Here is a 21,513-nt window from a genome sequence, read left to right as displayed (position 1 = left end):
AGCTGAAATCTTCCTCTTCAAGACCGCGTATAAACTTAATTACTTTTGGTTATAAAAATCTTGAGATAAAAGTTAAAAAGTGAAGAAACAATTTTCAACTTAACCTAAAATGAATAAGAATTAAGGATTTTCAAAAAAACGTCTTGATCTTATTTTTAGAAATTATGAAACGATTTATACTTCAAACTGAAGCTGAAACCTTCCTCTTCAAGACCGTGTATAATCTTTAATACTGTTCATTATGGAAATCTGGAGATAAATGTGAAAAAGTGAAGTAACAATTTTTAACTTAACCTAAAACGAATAAAAATTCAAGATTTTCAAAAAATCGTATTGTCCTTATTTTTAGGAATTATGAAACGATTTATACTTCAAATTGAAGCTGAAATCTTCCTCTTCAAGACCGTGTATAAACTTAATTTCTTTTGTAATAAAAATCTTGAGATAAAAGTTAAAAAGTGGAGAAACAATTTTTAACTTAACCTAAAACGAGTAAAAATTCAATATTTTCAAAAAATCGTATTGTCCTTATTTTTCGGAGTTATGAAACAATTTATACTTCAAATTGAAGCTGAAACCTTCCTCTTCAAGACCATATATAAACTTTAATACTTTTCATTATAGAAATCTTGAGATAAAAGTTAAAAAGTGAAGTCACAGTTTTCAACTAAACCTAAAAGGAATAAAAATTCAGGATTTTCAGAAAATCGTCTTAATCTTATTTTTAGAAATTATGAAACGATTTATACTTCAAATTGAAGCTGAAATCTTCCTCTTCAAGATCGTGTATAAACTTAATTACTTTTGGTTATAAAAATCTTGAGATAAAAATTAAAAAGTGAAGTAACAATTTTCAACTTAACCTAAAATGAATAAGAATTAAGGATTTTCAAAAAAACGTCTTGACGTTATTTTTAAGAGTTATGAAACGATTTATACTTCAAATTGAAGCTGAAATCTTCCTCTTCAAGATCGTGTATAAACCTAATTACTTTTGGTTATAAAAATCTTGAGATAAAAATTAAAAAGTGAAGTAACAATTTTTAACTTAACCTAAAACTAGTAAAAAATTCAAGATTTTTAAAAAATCGTGTTGTCCTTATTTTTAAGAGTTATGAAACGATTTATACATTAAATGGAAGCTGAAACCCTTCTCTTCAAGACGGCATATAAAGTTAAATACTTTTAATTATAAATTTCTAGAGATAAAAATTAAAAAGTGAAGTAAGAATTTTTTATTTAACCTAAAATGAATAAGATTTCAAAAAATCGTATCTTCTTTATTTTTAAGAATTATGAAACGATTTATACTTCAAATTGAAGCTGAAACCTTCCTTTTCACGACCGTATATAAACTTAAATTTTTTTGATCATAAATATATTGATATAAAAATTATAAAGTGAAGTAACAATTTTTAACTTAACCTAAAATGAATAAAAATTCAAGATTTTCAAAAAATCGTATCTTCTTTATTTTTAGGGGTTATAAAACGATTTATACTTTAAACTGAAGCTGAAACCTTCCTCTTTAAGACGGTACATAACTTAATTGTTTTTGGTTATAAACATCTTGAGTTGAAAGTTAAAAAGTGAAGAAACAATTTTTAACTTAATCTAAAACGTATAAAAATTCAAGATTTTTAAAAAATCGTCTTCTCCTTATTTTTAGGAATTATAATTAGGTGAATAAAAAACTTTGTTTTTGAGATGGATAAATTTTGTTTTCGGCTCAACCGCTTTCAACTGTTTTTAGTCATCTTCAGGAGCTTTAGCCACGTCAATTTTACTTTTAATTTTCATAATCTGGATTCATCTTATTTATAATCGTTTTCTTAAATTCTCTGTTGTTAATTATTGTCAAAAATGTTTCTAATTTTGTGTTGTACCTTCCTTTTATGTTATTCACAACAGCGGTTATTTTATTTTTGAAATAAAAATAAAATTTTTAAATAATAAATAATAATAATAAATAGCTTTTAAACAATTTTTTTAAATTATTTAAATTATTCTAACAAGATAGGAAGTAATAATATTAATGATTTTTGGTTATAACAATCTTGAGATAAAAGTTAAAATGTGAAGTAAAAATTTAACTCCACCTAAAACATAGAAATTTAAGATTTTCAAAAAATCGTATTGTCCTTATTTTTAGGAGTTATGAAACGATTTATACTTTATATTGAAGCTAAAACCTTCCTCTTCACGGCCGTATATATACGTGATTGTTTTTGATTATAAAAATCTTGAGGTAAAAGTTAAAAAGTCAAGAAACAAGTTTTAACTTAACCTAAAACGAATAAACATTCAAGATTTTCAAAAAATCGTATTGTCCTTATTTTTAGGAATTATGAAACGACTTATACTTCAAATTGAAGCTGATGCCTTCCTCTTCAAGACCGTATATAAACTTAAATATTTTTAATTATGAAAATCTTGAGATAAAAATTAAAATGTAAAGTAACAATTTTTGACTTAACCTAAAACGAATAAAAATTCAATATTTTCAAAAAATCGTATTGTCCTTATTTTTAGGAGTTATGAAACAATTTATACTTCAAATTGAAGCTGAAACCTTCCTCTTCAAGACCATATATAAACTTTAATACTTTTCATTATAGAAATTTTGAGATAAAAGTTAAAAAGTGAAGTCACAATTTTCAACAAAACCTAAAAGGAATAATAAACATTCAGGATTTTCAGAAAATTTTTTTGATCTTATTTTTAGAAATTATGAAACGATTTATACTTCAAATTGAAGCTGAAATCTTCCTCTTCAAGACCGTGTATAAACTTAATTACTTTTTGTTATAAAAATCTTGAGATAAAAATTAAAAAGTGAAGTAACAATTTTTAATATAACCTAAAACGAATAAAAATTCAAGATTTTCACAAAATCGTATTGTCTTTATTTTTTTAAGTTATGGAACGATTTATACTTCGAATTGAAGCTGAAACCATACTCTTCAAGACCGTGTATAAAGTTAATTGTTTTTGATTATCGAAATTTTAAGATTAAAGTTAAAATGTGAAGTAACAATTTTTAACTTAACCTAAAACGAATAAAAATTCAAGATTTCAAAAAATCGTGTTGTCCTTATTTTTAGGAATTATGAAACGATTTATACTTCAAATTGAAGCTGATGCCTTCCTCTTCAAGACCGTATATAAACTTAAATATTTTTAATTATGAAAATCTTGAGATAAAAATTAAAATGTAAAGTAACAGTTTTTGACTTAACCTAAAACGAATAAAAATTCAATATTTTCAAAAAATCGTATTGTCCTTATTTTTAGGAGTTATGAAACAATTTATACTTCAAATTGAAGCTGAAACCTTCCTCTTCAAGACCATATATAAACTTTAATACTTTTCATTATAGAAATCTTGAGATAAAAGTTAAAAAGTGAAGTCACAGTTTTCAACTAAACCTAAAAGGAATAAAAATTCAGGATTTTCAGAAAATCGTCTTGATCTTATTTTTAGAAATTATGATACGATTTATACTTCAAATTGAAGCTGAAATCTTCTTCTTCAAGATCGTGTATAAACTTAATTACTTTTGGTTATAAAAATCTTGAGATAAAAATTAAAAAGTGAAGTAACAATTTTCAACTTAACCTAAAATGAATAAGAATTAAGGATTTTCAAAAAAACGTCTTGACCTTATTTTTAAGAGTTATGAAACGATTTATACTTCAAATTGAAGCTGAAACCTTCCTCTTCAAGACCGTGTATAAATTTTATTGTATTTGGTGATAAAAATCTTGAGATAACAATGAAAAAGTGAAGTAACAATTTTTAACTTAACCTAAACTGAATAAAAATTTAAGATCTTCAAAAAATCGTATTGTCCTTATTTTTAGGAATTATGAAACGATTTATACTTCAAATTGAAGCTGAAACCTTCCTCTTCAAGATCGTATATAAACTTAATTGTTTTTGGTTATAAAAATCTTGAGATAAAAATTAAAAAGTGAAGTAACAATTTTTAACTTAACCTAAACTGAATAAAAATTCAAGATTTTCAAAAAATCGTATTGCCCCTCTTTTTAGGAGTTATGAAACGATTTATACTTAAAATTGAAGCTGAAACCATCATCTTCAAGGCCACATATAAACTTAATTATTTTTGCTTATAAAAATCTTGAGATAAAATTTAAAATGCAAAGTTAGAATAAGAAATTCGTTGTCAAGATTACTGAAAATCCCTCTGGAGGCTGAAATATCTCCTCGATTACTCTGTACCGAAGCTTTTTGGAAATCGAAATGTGATTTCTACATTTCATTATCCATAAATCGTTGTTAATGCAAATTAATCACAAATTTTCTTATTTTGAAATCTAATTAATTAATTTTTTGTCTTTTCCTTTTATCTTTTTTTAATCAAATAATTTTGAGTTCTATTTAAAGCTCAGCTTGTAAAGAGTAGAGTAGAATTGGCCCCCATAGTTCTCCCCCACACACGTGTGGATGAGAACGCAAGCGTAGGGAAGCCCAGAAAAGTATCCACTTTGGACATAGTACAGTTTGAAAAATACGGTCGAGTTAACGCTTTCAGTTCACCACCACCAACTCTTGTGTTACAAAAAGAACAGAAATAAACTTTATTTAAAAAAGTCTATTGTGAATTTTTGAAGTGAAAATTGATTTCTTGGTGTGATTTTATAAGATTAAAAAGTTTTGAAAAATGTATGGTATGCTTTTGGAGAGTGTCCAACATTTCTTGCAAGTAAGTTTTTTTGTTGCAACAAATTCTTATTGATTATAAAACTAAGTCTTTCAAATTGGAATTTGGGGAACGACAAAATCCTCAATTAATTACTATAAAGACTTCATAACCCCTCGAGATATTCTTGTTCGTGTCGAGTAACGTTTCTTATTCCATTTTCATCCTATTTTCAATGGAATGTAATTACTTAAGATATCATCGATTCTATTCAACACAATTACTTACCTTCGTTTTACATTTAATTATAATTTCTAATCACGTATATAAAGAACAATTTTGATTCATTATAACAATATGTAATAACAATAATTCTTCACAACAATAATAAGTGTTGCCTTTAAAAGGGTTACCATCAATAAAATTTAATCAGTCATAAAGCCATTTAAAAACAAATTGTTTTTGCTCTTTTAAGTAACATTGTTTCAATAAATTTTAGTGTCAAGCTAAAAAAATTAATCTTTTAGGCTGAATATGGCGAAGATATGTGGAAAGAAGTTATCGAAATGGCCGGTTGTAAATTCACGGTTTTTAACACCCATCAAGTTTACCCAGATGAAATTATGTCATCGATAGCAAAAGCTTGCGAAAGTGTAACTTGTCAATCGTACGATAATTTTATGAATTTTTTTGGGCGATGTTTCGTTCGTTATTTTAGCCATTTTGGGTTGGTAAAATCTAAATTAAATGTAAAAGAATAATGAAATAATTTCTTTTAGTTACGATGAAACAATAAAAGCAACCGGAAGATATTTCACCGAATTCTTAGAAAGCGTCGATAACATTCACATTCGATTCAGATTATCTTACCCAAAAATGAAAAGTCCTTCAATGTGTGTTACCCACGTCGATGAAAAAGGTTGCGTTTTAATTTATAGGAGCTCTCGACAAGGATATATTCAATACCTCGTTGGTCAGCTTCAAGAAATCTCAAGAACCGTTTTTAATTTAGATTTAGAGGTCAAAATATTGGATGTGCAATTAAATGAGAAGGGGCATGGTGTTAATGTTAAATTCCGATTGAATTTTGACAATAAATCTTATGCAAGTTTTATTTATTAATATACCTAATAACTTTGAAGATTAATTGTTTTTAGATGGAATGGAATCAAAAACGGTTGGCTCGAATCGAATCACAATTTTCCCCAGTATCATGTGATTTACTCTTAAAATTATTCCCTTTTGGAATAATGATTGACCCCAATTTAAACATTGCAGCAGTGGGGCAAAAGTTAATTGATGTTTCCACCGGAAATAAATCAATGTTGGGTAATCAAGTTTCAAAACATTTTCGATTTAGGAGACCAAAAGGAATTGATTTTTCGTGGACAAATGTATTTTTTTTAATAATTTTTTTATATAAACATTAATTCATATTTCTTTAGGCGCTACAACTTCAATCTGTAATGTTTGAATTAGAATTTTTAAGAGCGAGTACCGTGGTTATTGAGGATACTTTAAAGCCGGCTGAAGAAACGGTTGTTTTAAAAAAAGATCGCCCAATTTCACCGTATCAACTGAGAAAAGATAGCAATTTGGGGTTGAAAAACATCTTGTTACGGGGACAAATGAGATATATTCAAGAGATTAATTTGATTATCTTCTTGTGTAGCCCGCTGTAAGAAATTTTATCTTTTATTTTGATAATAATTTAATCTAATCTAAACATATATAATGCATTAATTATGTTAATGGTGTGTTTGTGCTACATAATGTGTGCTAAGTTAATTAAAAAATGGATAAAAATTGATGATTTATAGGAATTGAGACTCTTCAAGGTCGTGTATGAATTTAAATGCTTTTGATTATAAAAATCTTGAGATAAAGAATAAAAAGTTATAAAACGATTTATACTTCAAACTGAAGCTGAAACCTTCCTCTTCAAGACCGTGTATAAACTTAATTGTTTTTGGTTATAAAAATTTTGAGATAAAAGTTAAAAAGTGAAGTAACAATTTTTAACTTAATCTAAATCGAATAAAAATTCTAGATTTTCAAAAAATCGTATTATCCTTATCTTTTGGAGTTATGAAACGATTCATACTTCAAATTGAAGCTGAAGCCTTGCTCTTCAAGACCGTATATTAACTTAATTGTTTTTGGTTATAAAAATTTTGAGATAATAGTTAAAAAGTGAAGTCACAATTTTTAACTTATCCTAAAACGAATAAAAATTCAAGACTTTCAAAAAATCGTATTGTCCTTATTTTTAGGAGTTATGAAACGATTTATACTTCAAGTTGAAGCTGAAGCCTTGCTCTTCAAGACCGTATATTAACTTAATTGTTTTTGGTTATAAAAATTTTGAGATAAAAGTTAAAAAGTGAAGTAACAATTTTTAACTTAACCTAAATCGAATAAAATTTCTAGATTTTCAAAAAATCGTATTATTCTTATCTTTTGGAATTATGAAACGATTCATACTTCAAATTGAAGCTGAAACCTTCCTCTTCATGGCCGTGTATAAACTTTAATACTTTTATTATAAAAATCTTGAGATAATAGTTAAAAAGTGAAGTAACAATTTTTAACTTAACCTAAAACGAATAAAAATTCAAGATTTTCAAAAAATCGTATTGTCCTTACTTTTTGGAATTATGAAACGATTTATACTTCAAATTGAAGCTGAAACCTTCCTCTTCATGATCGTGTATAAACTTTAATACTTTTCATTATAAAAGTCTTGAGATAATATTTAAAAAGTGAAGTCACAATTTTTAAGTTATCCTAAAACGAATAAAAATTCAAGATTTTCAAAAAATCATATTGTCCTTATTTTTAGGAGTTATGAAACGATTTATACATCAAATTGAAGCTAAAACCTTTCTCTTCAAGACCGTATATAAGCTTAAATACTTTTTATTATAAAAATCTTGAAATTAGAATTAAAAAGTGAAGTAACAATTTTTAACTTAACCTAAAACGAATAAAAATTCAAGATTTTTAAAAAATCGTATTGTCCTTATTTTTAGGAGTGATGAAACGATTTATACTCCAAATTGAAGCTGAATCCTTCCTCTTCATGACCGTGTATAAACTTTAATACTTTTCATTATAAAAATCCTGAGATAATAGTTAAAAAGTGAAGTCACAATTTTTAACTTATCCTAAAACGAATAAAAATTCAAGATTTTCAAAAAATCGTATTGTCGTTATTTTTAGGAGTTATGAAACGATTTACACTTTAAATTGAAGCCGAAACCTTCCTCTTTATGACCGTGTATAAACTATAATACTTTTCATTATAAAAATCTTGAGATAAAAGTTAAAAGGTGAAGTCACAATTTTTAACTTATACTAAATCGAATAAAAATTCAGCATTTTCAATAAATCATATTGTCCTTACTTTTAGGTGATATCAAACGATTTATACAACAAATTGAAGCTGAAACCTTCCTCTTCAAGACCGTATATAATTTTAAATACTTTTGATTATAAAAATCTTGAGATAAAAATTAAAAAGTGAAATAACAATTTTTAACTTAACCTAATATGAATAAAAATTCAAGATTTTCAAAAAATTGTATTGTCCTTATTTTCAGGAATTATGAAACGATTTATGCTTGAAATTGAAGCTGAAAGCTTCCTCATCAAGACCGTCTATAAACTTAATTGCTTTTGGTTATAAAAATCTTGAGATAAAACTTAAAAAGTAAAATAAGAATTTATAACATAACCTAAAACGAATGAAAATTCAAAAATTTTTAAAAATCGTGTTGTCCTTATTTTTAGGAGTTATGAAACGATTTATACTTCAAATTGAAGCTGAAACTTTCCTCTTCATGACCGTATATAAATTTAATTTTGAATATAGAAATAAAACGCAAATGTGACCTTTACGCTTGCATAAGATTTAATTTATATCAGTACCATAGGTTTCGAAGTTTTCACTTCATCATCAGCTGAAAACTATACAGAGGGGGTAACAATTATTAAATTATGTAATAGATATAAAAAATATGTAAAAATATGAAAATATAGAAAATATAAAAAAAACAAAAAACATATAAAAATACAAAAAAAAATATAACGAAATACTCTCTGTCAGAAAGTGAAGCCTACAGATTGCAACATTAAAGAAGGTTTGAAATGTTGAAAACTTAAATTTTGAAATAAATTCTGAATATAAAATTCAGAATTTTTTTCACAACTTCTTTGAACAACTTCAACTCTTCCGTAAACCTATCTTTTCATATTTGAATAATTTCAACTGAAAAATTTAATTTTTTGCGTGTTTTTCCGGTTTTATTATGTTCAATATTTTTTTGGTCTAGTTTCCAGTCTCTTCTTCTCGTTCCGCTGAGATGGTCACCTTTAATCGTTAATAGGTCATTTGCTGTAATTTTCAAATTTTCATATGTAACCATCAGATAGTAAGTTTATTCTATATTTGATTGATTGTTTTCTAACTTGTTTTTACATTAATTTTTAGATCCCTTTGTAATATTGTCATAACGCACCACGTTTTTATTACTTCGTCCATTTTAAATTTTAATAACGACGCAATTTTATATTCAGAATTTCTTTCAAAATTTAAATGTTCAACCTTCCTTCTTAAATTCTTTAATATTACAATCTGTAGGCTTCACTTTCTGACTGATTTCGTTATATTTTCTATATTTGTTTATATTTTTTTTATATTTTAATATATTTTTTGTTTTTTTTTAATAGTTACGCTCTCTGTATAGTTTTCAGCTGATGATGGAGTGAAAACTTCGAAACCGGTACTGATATAAATTAAATCTTATGCAAGTGTAAAGGTCACATCTGTGTTATATTTCTATATTCAAAATTTCATTTAATTGCAACACATAATAAATTTAATTGTTTTTGATTATAAAAATCTTGAGATAAAAGTTAAAAAATAAGTAACAATATATAAAGTAGCAATTTTTAACTTAACCTAAAATGTTATGAATATTTTTAGGTGTAATGAAATGACTTATACTTCAAATTGAAGCTGAAACCTTCCTCTTCAAGACCGTATATAAACTTAATAGTTTTTGGTTATAAAAATCTTGAGATAAAAGTTAAAATGTGCGGTAATAATTTATAACTTAACCTAAAACGAATAAAAATTCACGATTTTCAAAAAATCGTATCGTCCTTATTTTTAGGAGTTATAGAACGATTTATATTTCAAATTGAAGCTGAAATCTTTCTCTTCAAGGCCGTGGTCAAACGTAATTGCTTTTAATTATAAAAATTTTGAGATAAAAATTAATAAGTGAAGTAACAATTTTTAACTAAACCTAAAAGGAATGAAAATTCAGGATTTTCAAAAAATCGTCTTGACCTTATTTTTAGGAATTATGAAACGATATATACATTAAAATGAAGCTGAAGCCTTCCTTTATAAGACTGTGTATAAACTTAAATACTTTTGATTATAAAAATCTTGAGATAAAAGTTAAAAGGTATAGTCACAATTTTTAACTTATTCTAATACGAATAAAAATTTAAAATTTTCAAAAAATCGTATTGTCTTTATTTTTAGGAGTTATGAAACGATTTATACTTCAAATTGAAGCTGAAACCTTCCTCTTCACGACCGTATATAAACTTAATAGTTTTTGGTTATGAAAATCTTGAGATAAAAGTTAAAATGTGCGGTAATAATTTATAACTTAACCTAAAACGAATAAAAATTCACGATTTTCAAAAAATCGTATCGTCCTTATTTTTAGGAGTTATAGAACGATTTATATTTCAAATTGAAGCTGAAATCTTTCTCTTCAAGACCGTGGTCAAACTCAATAAAAATTAATAAGTGAAGCAACAATTTTTAACTAATCCTAAAAGGAATGAATATTCAGGATTTTCAAAAAATCGTCTTGATCTTATTTTTAGCAATTATGAAACGATTTATACATTAAAATGAAGCCGAAGCCTTCCTTTATAAGACTGTCTATAAACTTAAATACTTTTGATTATAAAAATCTTGAGATAAAAGTTAAAAGGTGAAGTCACAATTTTTAAATTATTCTAATACGAATAAAAATTCAGGATTTTCAAAAAATCGTATTCTCGTTATTTTTAGGAGTTATGAAACGATTTATACTTCAAATTGAAGCTAAAACCTTCCTCTTCAAGACCGTATATAAACTTAATTATTTTTGATTATAGAAATCTTGAGATAAAAGTTAAAAAGTGTAATAACAATTTATAACTTATCCTAAAACGAATAAAAATTCTAGATTTTCACAAAATCGTTTTCACCTTATTTTTAAGAGTTATGAAACGATTTATACATTAAAATGAAGCTACAACCTTCCTACATAAGCTTAAATGTATTGGATTATATCAACTTTGAGTTAAAAATAAAATTAACCTCGTATACTATAATATCGTATAATTTAAGTTTTTTAATTTTTTTTTGTCCAGTATATGCGATATGGAAGAACTTCCCGAACTCGGTTTATACTTAACCGACTTAAACCCACACGGAATGAGCCGAGAAATGGTTATGGCAGGATGGCAACACAACTCCAAATTAGAATTAATGTTCGATAAAGCGGAACAACGCGCTTTAGAACTCGAAGCAAACTACGAACTTTTAGACGAATGGAAATGTAAAGGGGACGAACTTTTATACTCCATGATCCCGAAAACCGTCGCCGATCGTCTTCGACACGGCGCCTCATCTTTAAGCACTTGCGAATCCTTCGATGCCGTCACAATTATGTTTTGCGAACTTGTCGGATTTAGTTCCGAAACGGTTCAAGATGCGATGGATGTCGTTTCATCGATGAACGCGGTGTTTTCATGTTTTGACGCTTTGATGGATAAATTTCATGTGTATAAAGTCGAAACGGTTGGGCAAATTTATATGGCGGTCTCTGGGGCTCCAGAAAAAACCAAAGAACACGCTAAGAACGTTTGCGATTTTTCCTTGAGTTTGATTAAGAACGTTAAAGAATTGTTGATGCCAAGCGGGGGTGGTGTCGAGGTTAAAATTGGTAAAACAATTAAAATTAAGATTAATTTAAGTTGAAACAAATGTTTTAGGGATTCATTCAGGACCAAGCGTTGCCGGAGTTGTTGGTATAAAAGTACCTAGATATTGCTTTTTTGGTGATACGGTTAATACAGCTTCAAGAATGCAATCTTCGAGTGTTGTAATTTAAATTTTTATTTTTTTAAAAGGATTAATTCAAATAAATCTTGTTACGTTTTAGCCTGGGATGGTTCACATTTCTCTTGGAACGAAAATATTACTCCCAGAGGACGACTACGTGATTCAAAGTCGAGGGCTAATCATGTTAAAGGTAAATCAACTCCATTTTTATCCCCTTTAAAAGCTTTTTTTAATTTTTTATGAAATTAATAACTTTATTACGATTATTTTTTTATAGGGAAAAGGAGACGTGGAAACTTTTTTTATCTTCGAAAAGGAAGAAAAAAATTAAATCGTTTTCAAAATAATTTTATATTTATTCATGAATACAAAAATAATAAGATGTATTTTGCACCATTAGATTTTATAAGATAGTACAAACCACACAAACGCATTTTCCGTCTTTTTTATCATCATCTGGGCTGGCGTTAATCCCCAAATGTTGAATCGAAGTTGTTGATTCGGTGTAAGGAGGTGGAGATGATCTTCTGTTGGATCTCGATGATTTCTCGTCCATTTTTAACCAATTTTAATTCAAAATTTTAAATTAATTAACAATTTAAAACTTATTTTCTTGTAAACGTGACGATGTGAACTGATTTCGAGATTTTATTTTAGTTTTTATTCTGTGTGGGTATCTTATCTTAACGTTTTTGGCGTTTTTATCGTTGATTATTTAGATATTTGTAGCGAATTTAGATAATTTAAGATGACTAAGATGAATAAAAAATAAACAAGATGATTCACTGTTTTTTTTTATAACAAAATTCTTTTAAAACTATAACCTCTTTAGATTGGGAAAACTAGAATATATACCGAGACGCCCAGTATTAGTTTTGAGTATTGACTGGAATTATCTGCTGTCTTTGTCATCAGTTGAAGTATCCTGTGATATTTTCTATACATGTCCTGGAGTCGTATGTGCTAAAAACTAGTGGTGGAACGGATATCCGGCCTGTTCAGAACGCGCCAACACACCCGCATAATTTAAATTCAAATTTATGAGCAACGAAGGGAGAGTAAATAAAAACCTCCTATTCTTAATTAGTATTATTTCATTATGTCACACTCCGCTATTTTTCTTTTTTTGTATGTTATAGGCCGTACATGAAATCAGACCGTAAGTATACGGTCTAGGCGGTATCTATACGGTCTAGAAGGCACAGACCGTATGGAAATGACGAGGTATTTTATATACGGACTAGACCATTTACATACGGACTACCGTAATTTAGACTGTATGTTCAATCCCAAGTGTCTAGTTGCCGTTTAGTTTTTGTCTCGTTTTGCTCCAATTTACAAAATATTTTGCAGCAAAATAAGCACAGTGGTGACATTCGTTAAAATTTAAACGTTTTTACTGTTTAATGCAATAGATTTCCACAATGGAATTACACAAACAAAGGTACGTTAATATTATAGTTACATGTTACATAGTAATATAACCTAAAATTAAAAAAATAAAATAGGTTTTATGAACAACTGTATGAACGAAGAAAAGACGTTGCCGATAACAACCGCGGCTTAACGAGAGAAAAATATAGTAGTCTCATTGAAGAAGTAAAAATTGCTAAGGCTGCTAAAAAAAGTCCAAGAATGCACTGGCTCTTAAAGCATTATGATGTGTTATTTGTTCAGGGGGTAGAAAAACTGATAGTGCCTCTTAACAATGATTTAGTTGATGTAATATATTACGTCCATGACGACGAGTTGTTTAACATTCTTCAAGAACTACACACATCCACAGGTATGTTCTGTAATTGGAGTCATATATGGAGTAGGTAATTAATCATCGTCATAGGTCATGGTGGTAGAGATCGCATGATGAAAAAAACAAAGGAAAAATACAAGAATATAGTGCGTACTGAAATTTTATTGTTTATTAACTTGTGCGCTCCATGTCAAATGAAACAAAAAAGGGAAAAGAAGGGAATTATATCAAAACCGGTGATCTTGAATGATCTGAATTCCAGATGTCAAGCAGACTTAAGAGGCCTACCTAGCTGACGAAAAATTCGAAACGAGATTCCCTCGTGAACACGCTTAATGCGGCAACACCGCTCCATGTGTACTCGATCGGGCTGGCGTGCCAGGCCGATGGCGACTAGGACTGTCCGATTGTGGGGTAATTTCTCGACAATCAGCGACGTTGATTTTATTTTTAGTTGAATGCATTTGAATACGAGTCGGGGCCGCTTTTTGGAACATAGCTGTTATTGCTAGTATTTCATTATTATCAATTGTTAGTTAAAATTATATATTTTCACGAAAAGGGATGTTGGTGGATGCCGATCTTACATTGAGGTCTTATATATAATCTAGAGTGCGTATGTGGTGGTGGTGGGGGTAATCAGAAAGTCAGACATGTTGGATGTACCGACCTGAACTTAGCTATAGTTTCAAGTCTCTATTGTACCTACAATTATAACCTCACAATAGAATTTGAAGGAAAACATAAACAGAGAAACAGACACCTTGTTGCTGGAGCATGATATGAACTTTGGTTCGAACTCCGAAACCTCACCGGAAGAAGATAAAATAGAATAACCTCACAATTTTCATAAACATATTGTTATTTTTATTAAAATTTTATTTTTGTTTCACATATGTTTTTTATAATTTGGTAGGTTGGAAGATTATTTACAACAGTCTATAAAATGTTTCTGGTTACTTGACTTGAAATTAACAATTGCAGTTGAAGTAAAGTTTATTATTAAGGAATGTTCAGTTCTTTTAAAATAAACTAACAATTATTTATAAGCAAAAGGTTAACGTGATCAACCAGAATTGTTTTAAATATTTTCTTCTTAGTTTATGTTAATTATAAGGGTTATTGTTAAAAATTATTGAGTTCTTTTAAAATATTATATAATTAATAATTATTTATTAATAAAAAGTTAATATGTTTTGTTTTGGTTATTATTTTCTATCTTTCCAGTTTATAATAATGTAAATTCTTGCATAAGTATATATAAGAATTTCGAATTTCCCGCTAAGGTGGTACATCTAACATGGCGACCTTTCTGGCTTCATTTTAGGCGTGGTGGGGACAACAGCATACGCACTCTAGATTATATATAAGACCTTAATGCGATCTTATCAGATTCCTCATTATAAAATTGCACAGTATACCAAATTTTATCTGTATATGACAAATCATTAAAATTATTACAGATAATCTATACCTTAGCCATTTATTGATTTATACAGGGTGATTTATCAGCTCACCATCATACTTTAACATATAATAGCTAATCCAATTACAAAAAAAAATGTTAATGAACATATGTCCTATTTTAATTAATTACGAAATTATAACACTTTAAAGTTTTCATTTTTATATCATAATTAACTGCTACATTATTTTTAAAACACATAAATATTACAAATATTGTTCAAAATAGACTCCTTCTGAAGAAGGAATACATGCTTCACCATGACGAATTAAAGAGTTCTTCAGCCGAATTAAAATGTCTGGTTGATTTCTTGTTCCAGTAGCAGCCATTTGTATTCTGTTTAATGACTGTTTTCGTGTGTTAATTTCCACTTGATACACAATTTGTACCATATGACCCAATAAGTAGAAATCCAATGGATTAAGGTCGGGGGATCTAGGTGGCCAAGCAAATGGACCATTACTAATCCACTTGTTTGGAAAATATTGATTTATCATCGTGCTGGTACCACATATTTTGAATTACATACATTAAGAAGTATATCTTCAAGTAAATCGAAAAGTGTGTTGTTCAAAAAAATCTGTAGTTTACAGCGTTCAAACGTCCATCAAGTACATGCAAACCTAGTAAATTGTTGTTAAATAATCCACCCTAAACGTTGATGATGAAACATTGTTGAAATTTCCTTGGTCTAATCGCATGCAGATTTTGTAATGCCCAGATATGTTCATTATGGTAATTATTTATACCATCTCGTGTAAAACATGATTCATCTGTCCAGCGATCATTTGAAATGAAGTCATTATTTTGGGCATGTTACTACAATAACCATTCACAAAATGCTAACCGTTGATGATTATCTCCTGGCTGTAGAGCTTGAACGTTCTGTTTACGATACGGATGAAGGACTTGTCGATTCAATACGCGCCATGCAAAATGTTGACTTACATGTATGTTGTGTGCTATTCTTCGAGTGCTGATGGAAGGATTATCAATGACAGCATTAATTACAGCTTCTTCATCCGCTACATTAACTACATGCGGTCGAATAGGATTACCTGTTTCTCAAAGTCTTCTGAAAGAATCGCTAAAAACTGAATAATATGGCAAATGACGCTGTGGAAATCTTTCTTGATATTCTGATACTGATTGTCGGCCGTTTCAATTGCAAAAAAAATACACGAAAATTATATCAGCATACTCTTCAGTGCTATAAGCGTACATTTTGAGTTTCTTCTTGTATGTAATAATTAAACCTTACAGCAAACTGATATATTACAATGACAACTTTGTTTTTGTTGAATGTTTGATTTTACTGACTATTAATAAATTCGCTGCAGAAAACTTTAAAGTGTTATAATTTCGTAAATAATTGAAATAGGATATATGTTCATTAACATTTTTTTTTTTTGGTAATTGGATTAGCTATCATATGTGAAAGTTTGATGGTGAGCTAATAAATCAACCTGTATTTAAAGATTAAAAATGTTTAGACTAGCTGTCATAACTTACAGAAACACCATATATTTTTATATAGGGTGCCCATTATTTATGGAATATAGTATATATCTCGGTAAATGTTGACTTTATAAAAAAACATTTTATACAAAAGTTGTTTAATATTTTATTTGCCATAATACGACATCATTCAATTGTTTATATTTCAGAAAACAAATGAGCAATGAATAACACTTGAATTTTTTTAAATGGCAATGTACCCTTTCGTTAGGCTCATTTGATAGAGATTGTTTTTCTCTTTACGATGATGTAAAATGTTAGTACCCTTATATCAGAAAATATTTGACAAAATTTAAAAATTGTTATTAAGAAAATTTTTAGTTTTTTATGAGTTAATATATTTTTTTATTATTTATATTGTATTATTTATTTTAAAATATACCTTTGGTGCTTCTTTATATTTTTATTTTGTATTTATTTTAATAATTAATCTAATAGTAAATGATCAGATAATTGTGCAAATATTCTCATTATTAAAAATGTATTGCCACATTTAGACATTGTTTTGCATTCTACGTAAATTAAATGTTTAAATTTAAATTAATGATATACAAATTTTTTGATCTATTCGAAAATATTAATCGCTTCAGGTTTGTTTTTCTTGGGAGACACTACGCCGACGTCTCAGTTACTGAGAATACCGAGCTCCACTATGTCTCGGGTAATGTTTGGGACGGAGCAATATTTGCGATGTTGCCGTATTTATACTCCACAAGCAATCAAAACGGACTACACGTTTTAAACCCATTTTATTTAAATTTGCTGCATTTAATAAAAAAATTGAACTCTTTAAATATGATTTACTTTACATTCCACTACCTCGTGATGCATTCCGTTTTTAAAAATTTTTTAAAACGTGATTTTAGAAACGTTACGCAACATTTTTTGAAAAAACTAAATGCATCACTAAAAACTATATAAAAAAATAGAAATTTTGATGTAACAAACATACAAAAATTTTAAACGATGGCTGAATAAAATGGTATTCGTTGTTTTTGCTAATAGGTTATCCTCTTAATCGATTATCAGTCGCATGCTGATGGTAAATACAGATTTGTCCTGGTGTACCAGGATCACTTAACAAAATTTGTTATTCTGCGACCACTTGAAAGTAAACGCGCAGAAGTCGCTTACCACCTTGTAGACATCTTTACCACTTTTGGGGCTCCTGTAGTTTTGCAATCTGACAATGGACGAGAATTTTGCAATAGAATTATTGAAGAATTAAAAAGTTGTGGCCTGAACTAAAACTGGTCCATGGAAAACCGCGTCACAGTCAAAGTCAGGGTAGCGTCGAACGCGCTAATCAAGACGTGGAGAACATGTTAACAACTTGGATGTTGGAAAACGAAACAGAGCATTGGAGTCAAGGTCTACGATTCATACAATTTATGAAGAACACATCTTTGCACTCTGGAATAAAAAGGGCTCCATATGAGGGCATGTTCGGGGATAAACCGAAAATTTAACTTCTAATATTCCATTAGAAGCAATGGATAGCGTAACAACCGAAGAAGATCTGGAAAATGTGATTAATTCTATTCTGATTGAAAACACAGAAACCGTTCAACTGGAAACAGAGCAACCAGCGCTGGAAGGTGTTTCAACAGAAAAAGATTTAGAAGAAGTGGTTACGTTGGTTGTTACTGACAATACACAAACCGGACAATCCTAATTGCACCAAACAGCAACGACCGAAAATGTACCACTAGAAAATAACAATAACACTCAAACACTCTCGTATGAAATATGCGGTAGTTGTTTCAATTCCTCTAATCGTGATGCCTCACATGCTGAGACCACGTCCTTGGAAAATATTTGCAATTTTTGCAACAGAAACAGAAACATAGCAAATGCCAGAAAGGGCGCTTATGATGGATTACAAGCACAGGCAAAACGAATGAAATTAATATCAGATAGCACCCATCCAAAACCACAGATTGGATCAACTGTGAGGATTCCTGTTCCAGATGTCGATCGTGGCAGGGGAGATGCTCGGTCAGTTTTAGCGGTAGTGTTAGAAGCTACAGAAGATGGTTTTTACCGCTTGGGTACAAAACTAGGAGTCATTTCAAAATACTATAGTCGTTCAGAATTTAGTATATGTCCTGTTAACATTTTGAAAATTGAAGAAATCACCAAAGATAAGAAAGTTTCTCTTAGATCAGTGGCTACAAGTCAATCTACTGGGCATGAGGAAGGTTTCAAAAAATGTTACTGTAAGACTAAATGTCAGTCAAACAAATGTGCTTGCCGAAAGAATAATGTATTATGTAACTCAAAATGTCTAACTTGTACAAATAAATAAAAAATGCATTTTTTTCTTTGTTTTAAATATTACAGTGTATATCGTCTATTTGCAGATGGACAGTTTATAAATAGACTAGTCCTTTTTGAAACCGACTAGTCCGTTTATTAAAGAACAAGCTTCTTACACATATAGACTAATAATTTCAGTCCATTTACATATGGACTAGTCCTTTTGTATACGGTCTTGTTTACATATATGGTCTGTAACACATATATTATAAATAATTATTGTTAACATGTATGTATCGCGTCTTTAATTCCTTGTGTATGTTTCTGTAAACCTGTTTTGTCCAAAATCTGTATAAAAGTGTGCAGTTTTTTCTCCTGGCTTGTAATTCATCATCACATTCATTACTAACAGAACTGTCGCTGTTATCACTTTCAATTATTAATTAAAGTATCCTCTTTTTAATGCAAAAAGCCGTTTTGAAAAATCACTTGCAGTTCTTGAGAAATAAATTTTTGAAATGATCGACAATATTTTCGAGTTTTGCAATTTTCGCCAATTAAGTTTTAAAAATTCGTATAAAATTCAGTTCTTGGAATATGAGTATGAAAATTTCTCAAAGTGTTAATAAAAGCGTCTTTTTTCCAATGAACCAACCCATTTTGAAAAATAACTTTTAGTTTTTGAGAAAAAAATAAAAGAAGAGTTGATGAAATTTTCGATGTTGCAATTTTCATTGATAACATTCAAAATTCGCTATAAAATTCATTTCTTGAAGGATCCTTGTTGAAATATCACCAATTATTAATTAAAGTAGCCTCTTTTTAATGCAAAAAGCCATTTTAAAAAATCACTTTTAGTTCTTGAGAAATAAATTTTTTAACTAATCGAAAATTTTTTCGAATTTTGCAAATTTCGCTGATTAATTTTAAAAATTCTTATAAAATCCATTGTTTTGGAATGTGAGTATGAAAATTTCCCAAAGTGTTAATAAAAGTGTCCTCTTTCCAATGAACCAACCCGTTTTGAAAAATAACTTTTAGGTTTTGAGAAAACAATATTTGAAGGGTTGATAAAATTTCGATGTTGTAATTTTCATCGATAACTTTCATAATTCGCTATAAAATTAATTTCTTAAAGGATCCTTGTGGAAATATCACCAATTATTAATTAAAGTATCCTCTTTTAATGCAAAAAGCCGTTTTGGAAAATCACTTTTAGTTCTTGAGAAATAAATTTTTTAACTAATCGACAAGAAGAAAACAAATTTTATTCTGAACCCTTAGTACATAAAATAAAATAAATAAGAGTAATGATATCAATACATTTATATACAGGGTAATTCAAATTCGACCCCCACCAGTGGGATCTCAGAAACCATAAGAGATATAGAAATGGTTAAATGGGGGCAAAGTTGTGTATCTTAGAGCTCATCATTTTTCAACTAAGTTTTTGGATCTAGCCGTTTTAGTTTTCAAAATATGGCCGACAAAAAAATGTTTTTTAAAATGAGGTACACTGTGTGACATATCATTGAAATCAGAAATAATTATCCTATCTTTTGGTGTGAAAATCAAATATGGCGTTCATAAGAAAAAATAAACCTGATGATAGTTTCACGAAAACGAAACATCGGAGAAAATTTTAAGTTGTAAGTAAATTTCGCATGTATTTATCGGACAAAGATTGAAGGCGAGTATGGATAGGGGAATATCGGTAAGTTGATATATACGGGGGTTCCTAATTCGGGTGATGGATCACAGTGCAGATCTTTCCGCCACTTCCAGGTGGTACTTCGTTCTTCTTGGTGCGTCGCTTAGCATTATTGATCTATATTCTATGATGGGCCTGCATATGGTCTTGTAGATGTGTGAGGCACATGAGGTAGATATTCCGCGACCACTGAACGAGAGGGATTTAAAGTGCTTGGCGCGTGTCTTTACTTTCATCTTCACCTTGGTTGCGTGAACTTTAGCGTTCTATCGAGTGTTATGCCAAGATACTTGCAGGTTGGTGAGATGGAGATTGTAGTTGATTGGATTGTAATTGTGGGAGAGGGAGCGCTGGGTGACAGGAATGGGACAAAAAAATGTGTTTTTGTGGGATTGAGTAGGATGCGCCATTTTCGGAACCAATTTTCCGTTTCATTTATGAGCATCTGCAGCTTACGGACCGAAGAAGCGACGTCCCTACTGTGCGAGACCAATGTTGTGTCGTAGGCATAAAGTAGTGTGTATGTACTCAGGTTAAAGGTGTCTGGGTTGTCGTTGTAAAGATCATGGCAGAATAAATTGTATAGAGAGGGAGAGATGGGCGAACCCTGAGGAAAGCCTTGCTGAGCAGAGAAGCTGTGGGAGAAGTGGTTTCCCAACTTCACGATGGAGGAGCGGTTCGACAGGAATTGATTTATCAGGTTTAGAAGGTAGTATGGCGTATTTAGCCTATTCAGTTTAAATAGCAATCCTTTGTGCCACACTGAGTCGAAAGCCTTTCGGACGTCCAGAAACACGGCTGCGGATTTCAGTTTTTCAAAACGTGCCGCCTGGAAGTTGGAAACCTGAATAGTTAGTGGCTGGGACGTTGATTTTCTGGATTGGAAGCCAAATTGGTAAGGCGGAATTTTCTTTGATACAGCAGCCAGGAGCTTGTTCTTCAAGTGCGTCTCGAAAGTTTTCCAATTACGGGAAGCAGTGAGGTGGGGCGCTAGTTTGCTGGATC

At 29.4% G+C, this 21,513-nt stretch overlaps 1 protein-coding gene across 1 annotated transcript; it reads left to right on the top strand.

The window, feature by feature from the left end:
- Window positions 1-4,512: 4,512 nt before the first annotated feature.
- On the top strand, window positions 4,513-12,586 carry LOC111416809 (soluble guanylate cyclase 89Db-like). Its single transcript, XM_023048911.2, has 9 exons — window positions 4,513-4,730; window positions 5,195-5,394; window positions 5,447-5,771; window positions 5,825-6,061; window positions 6,113-6,345; window positions 11,112-11,686; window positions 11,736-11,845; window positions 11,906-11,995; window positions 12,083-12,586. The coding sequence occupies exons 1-9, from the start codon at window positions 4,689-4,691 to the stop codon at window positions 12,134-12,136; spliced, it is 1,866 nt and encodes a 621-aa protein (XP_022904679.1). The 5' UTR covers window positions 4,513-4,688; the 3' UTR covers window positions 12,137-12,586.
- Window positions 12,587-21,513: the final 8,927 nt, after the last annotated feature.

Source organism: Onthophagus taurus, chromosome 3, assembly GCF_036711975.1.
Source record: "Onthophagus taurus isolate NC chromosome 3, IU_Otau_3.0, whole genome shotgun sequence".
Lineage (NCBI taxonomy): Eukaryota > Metazoa > Arthropoda > Insecta > Coleoptera > Scarabaeidae > Onthophagus > Onthophagus taurus.
This window is presented reverse-complemented; position numbering and strand designations above follow the sequence as displayed.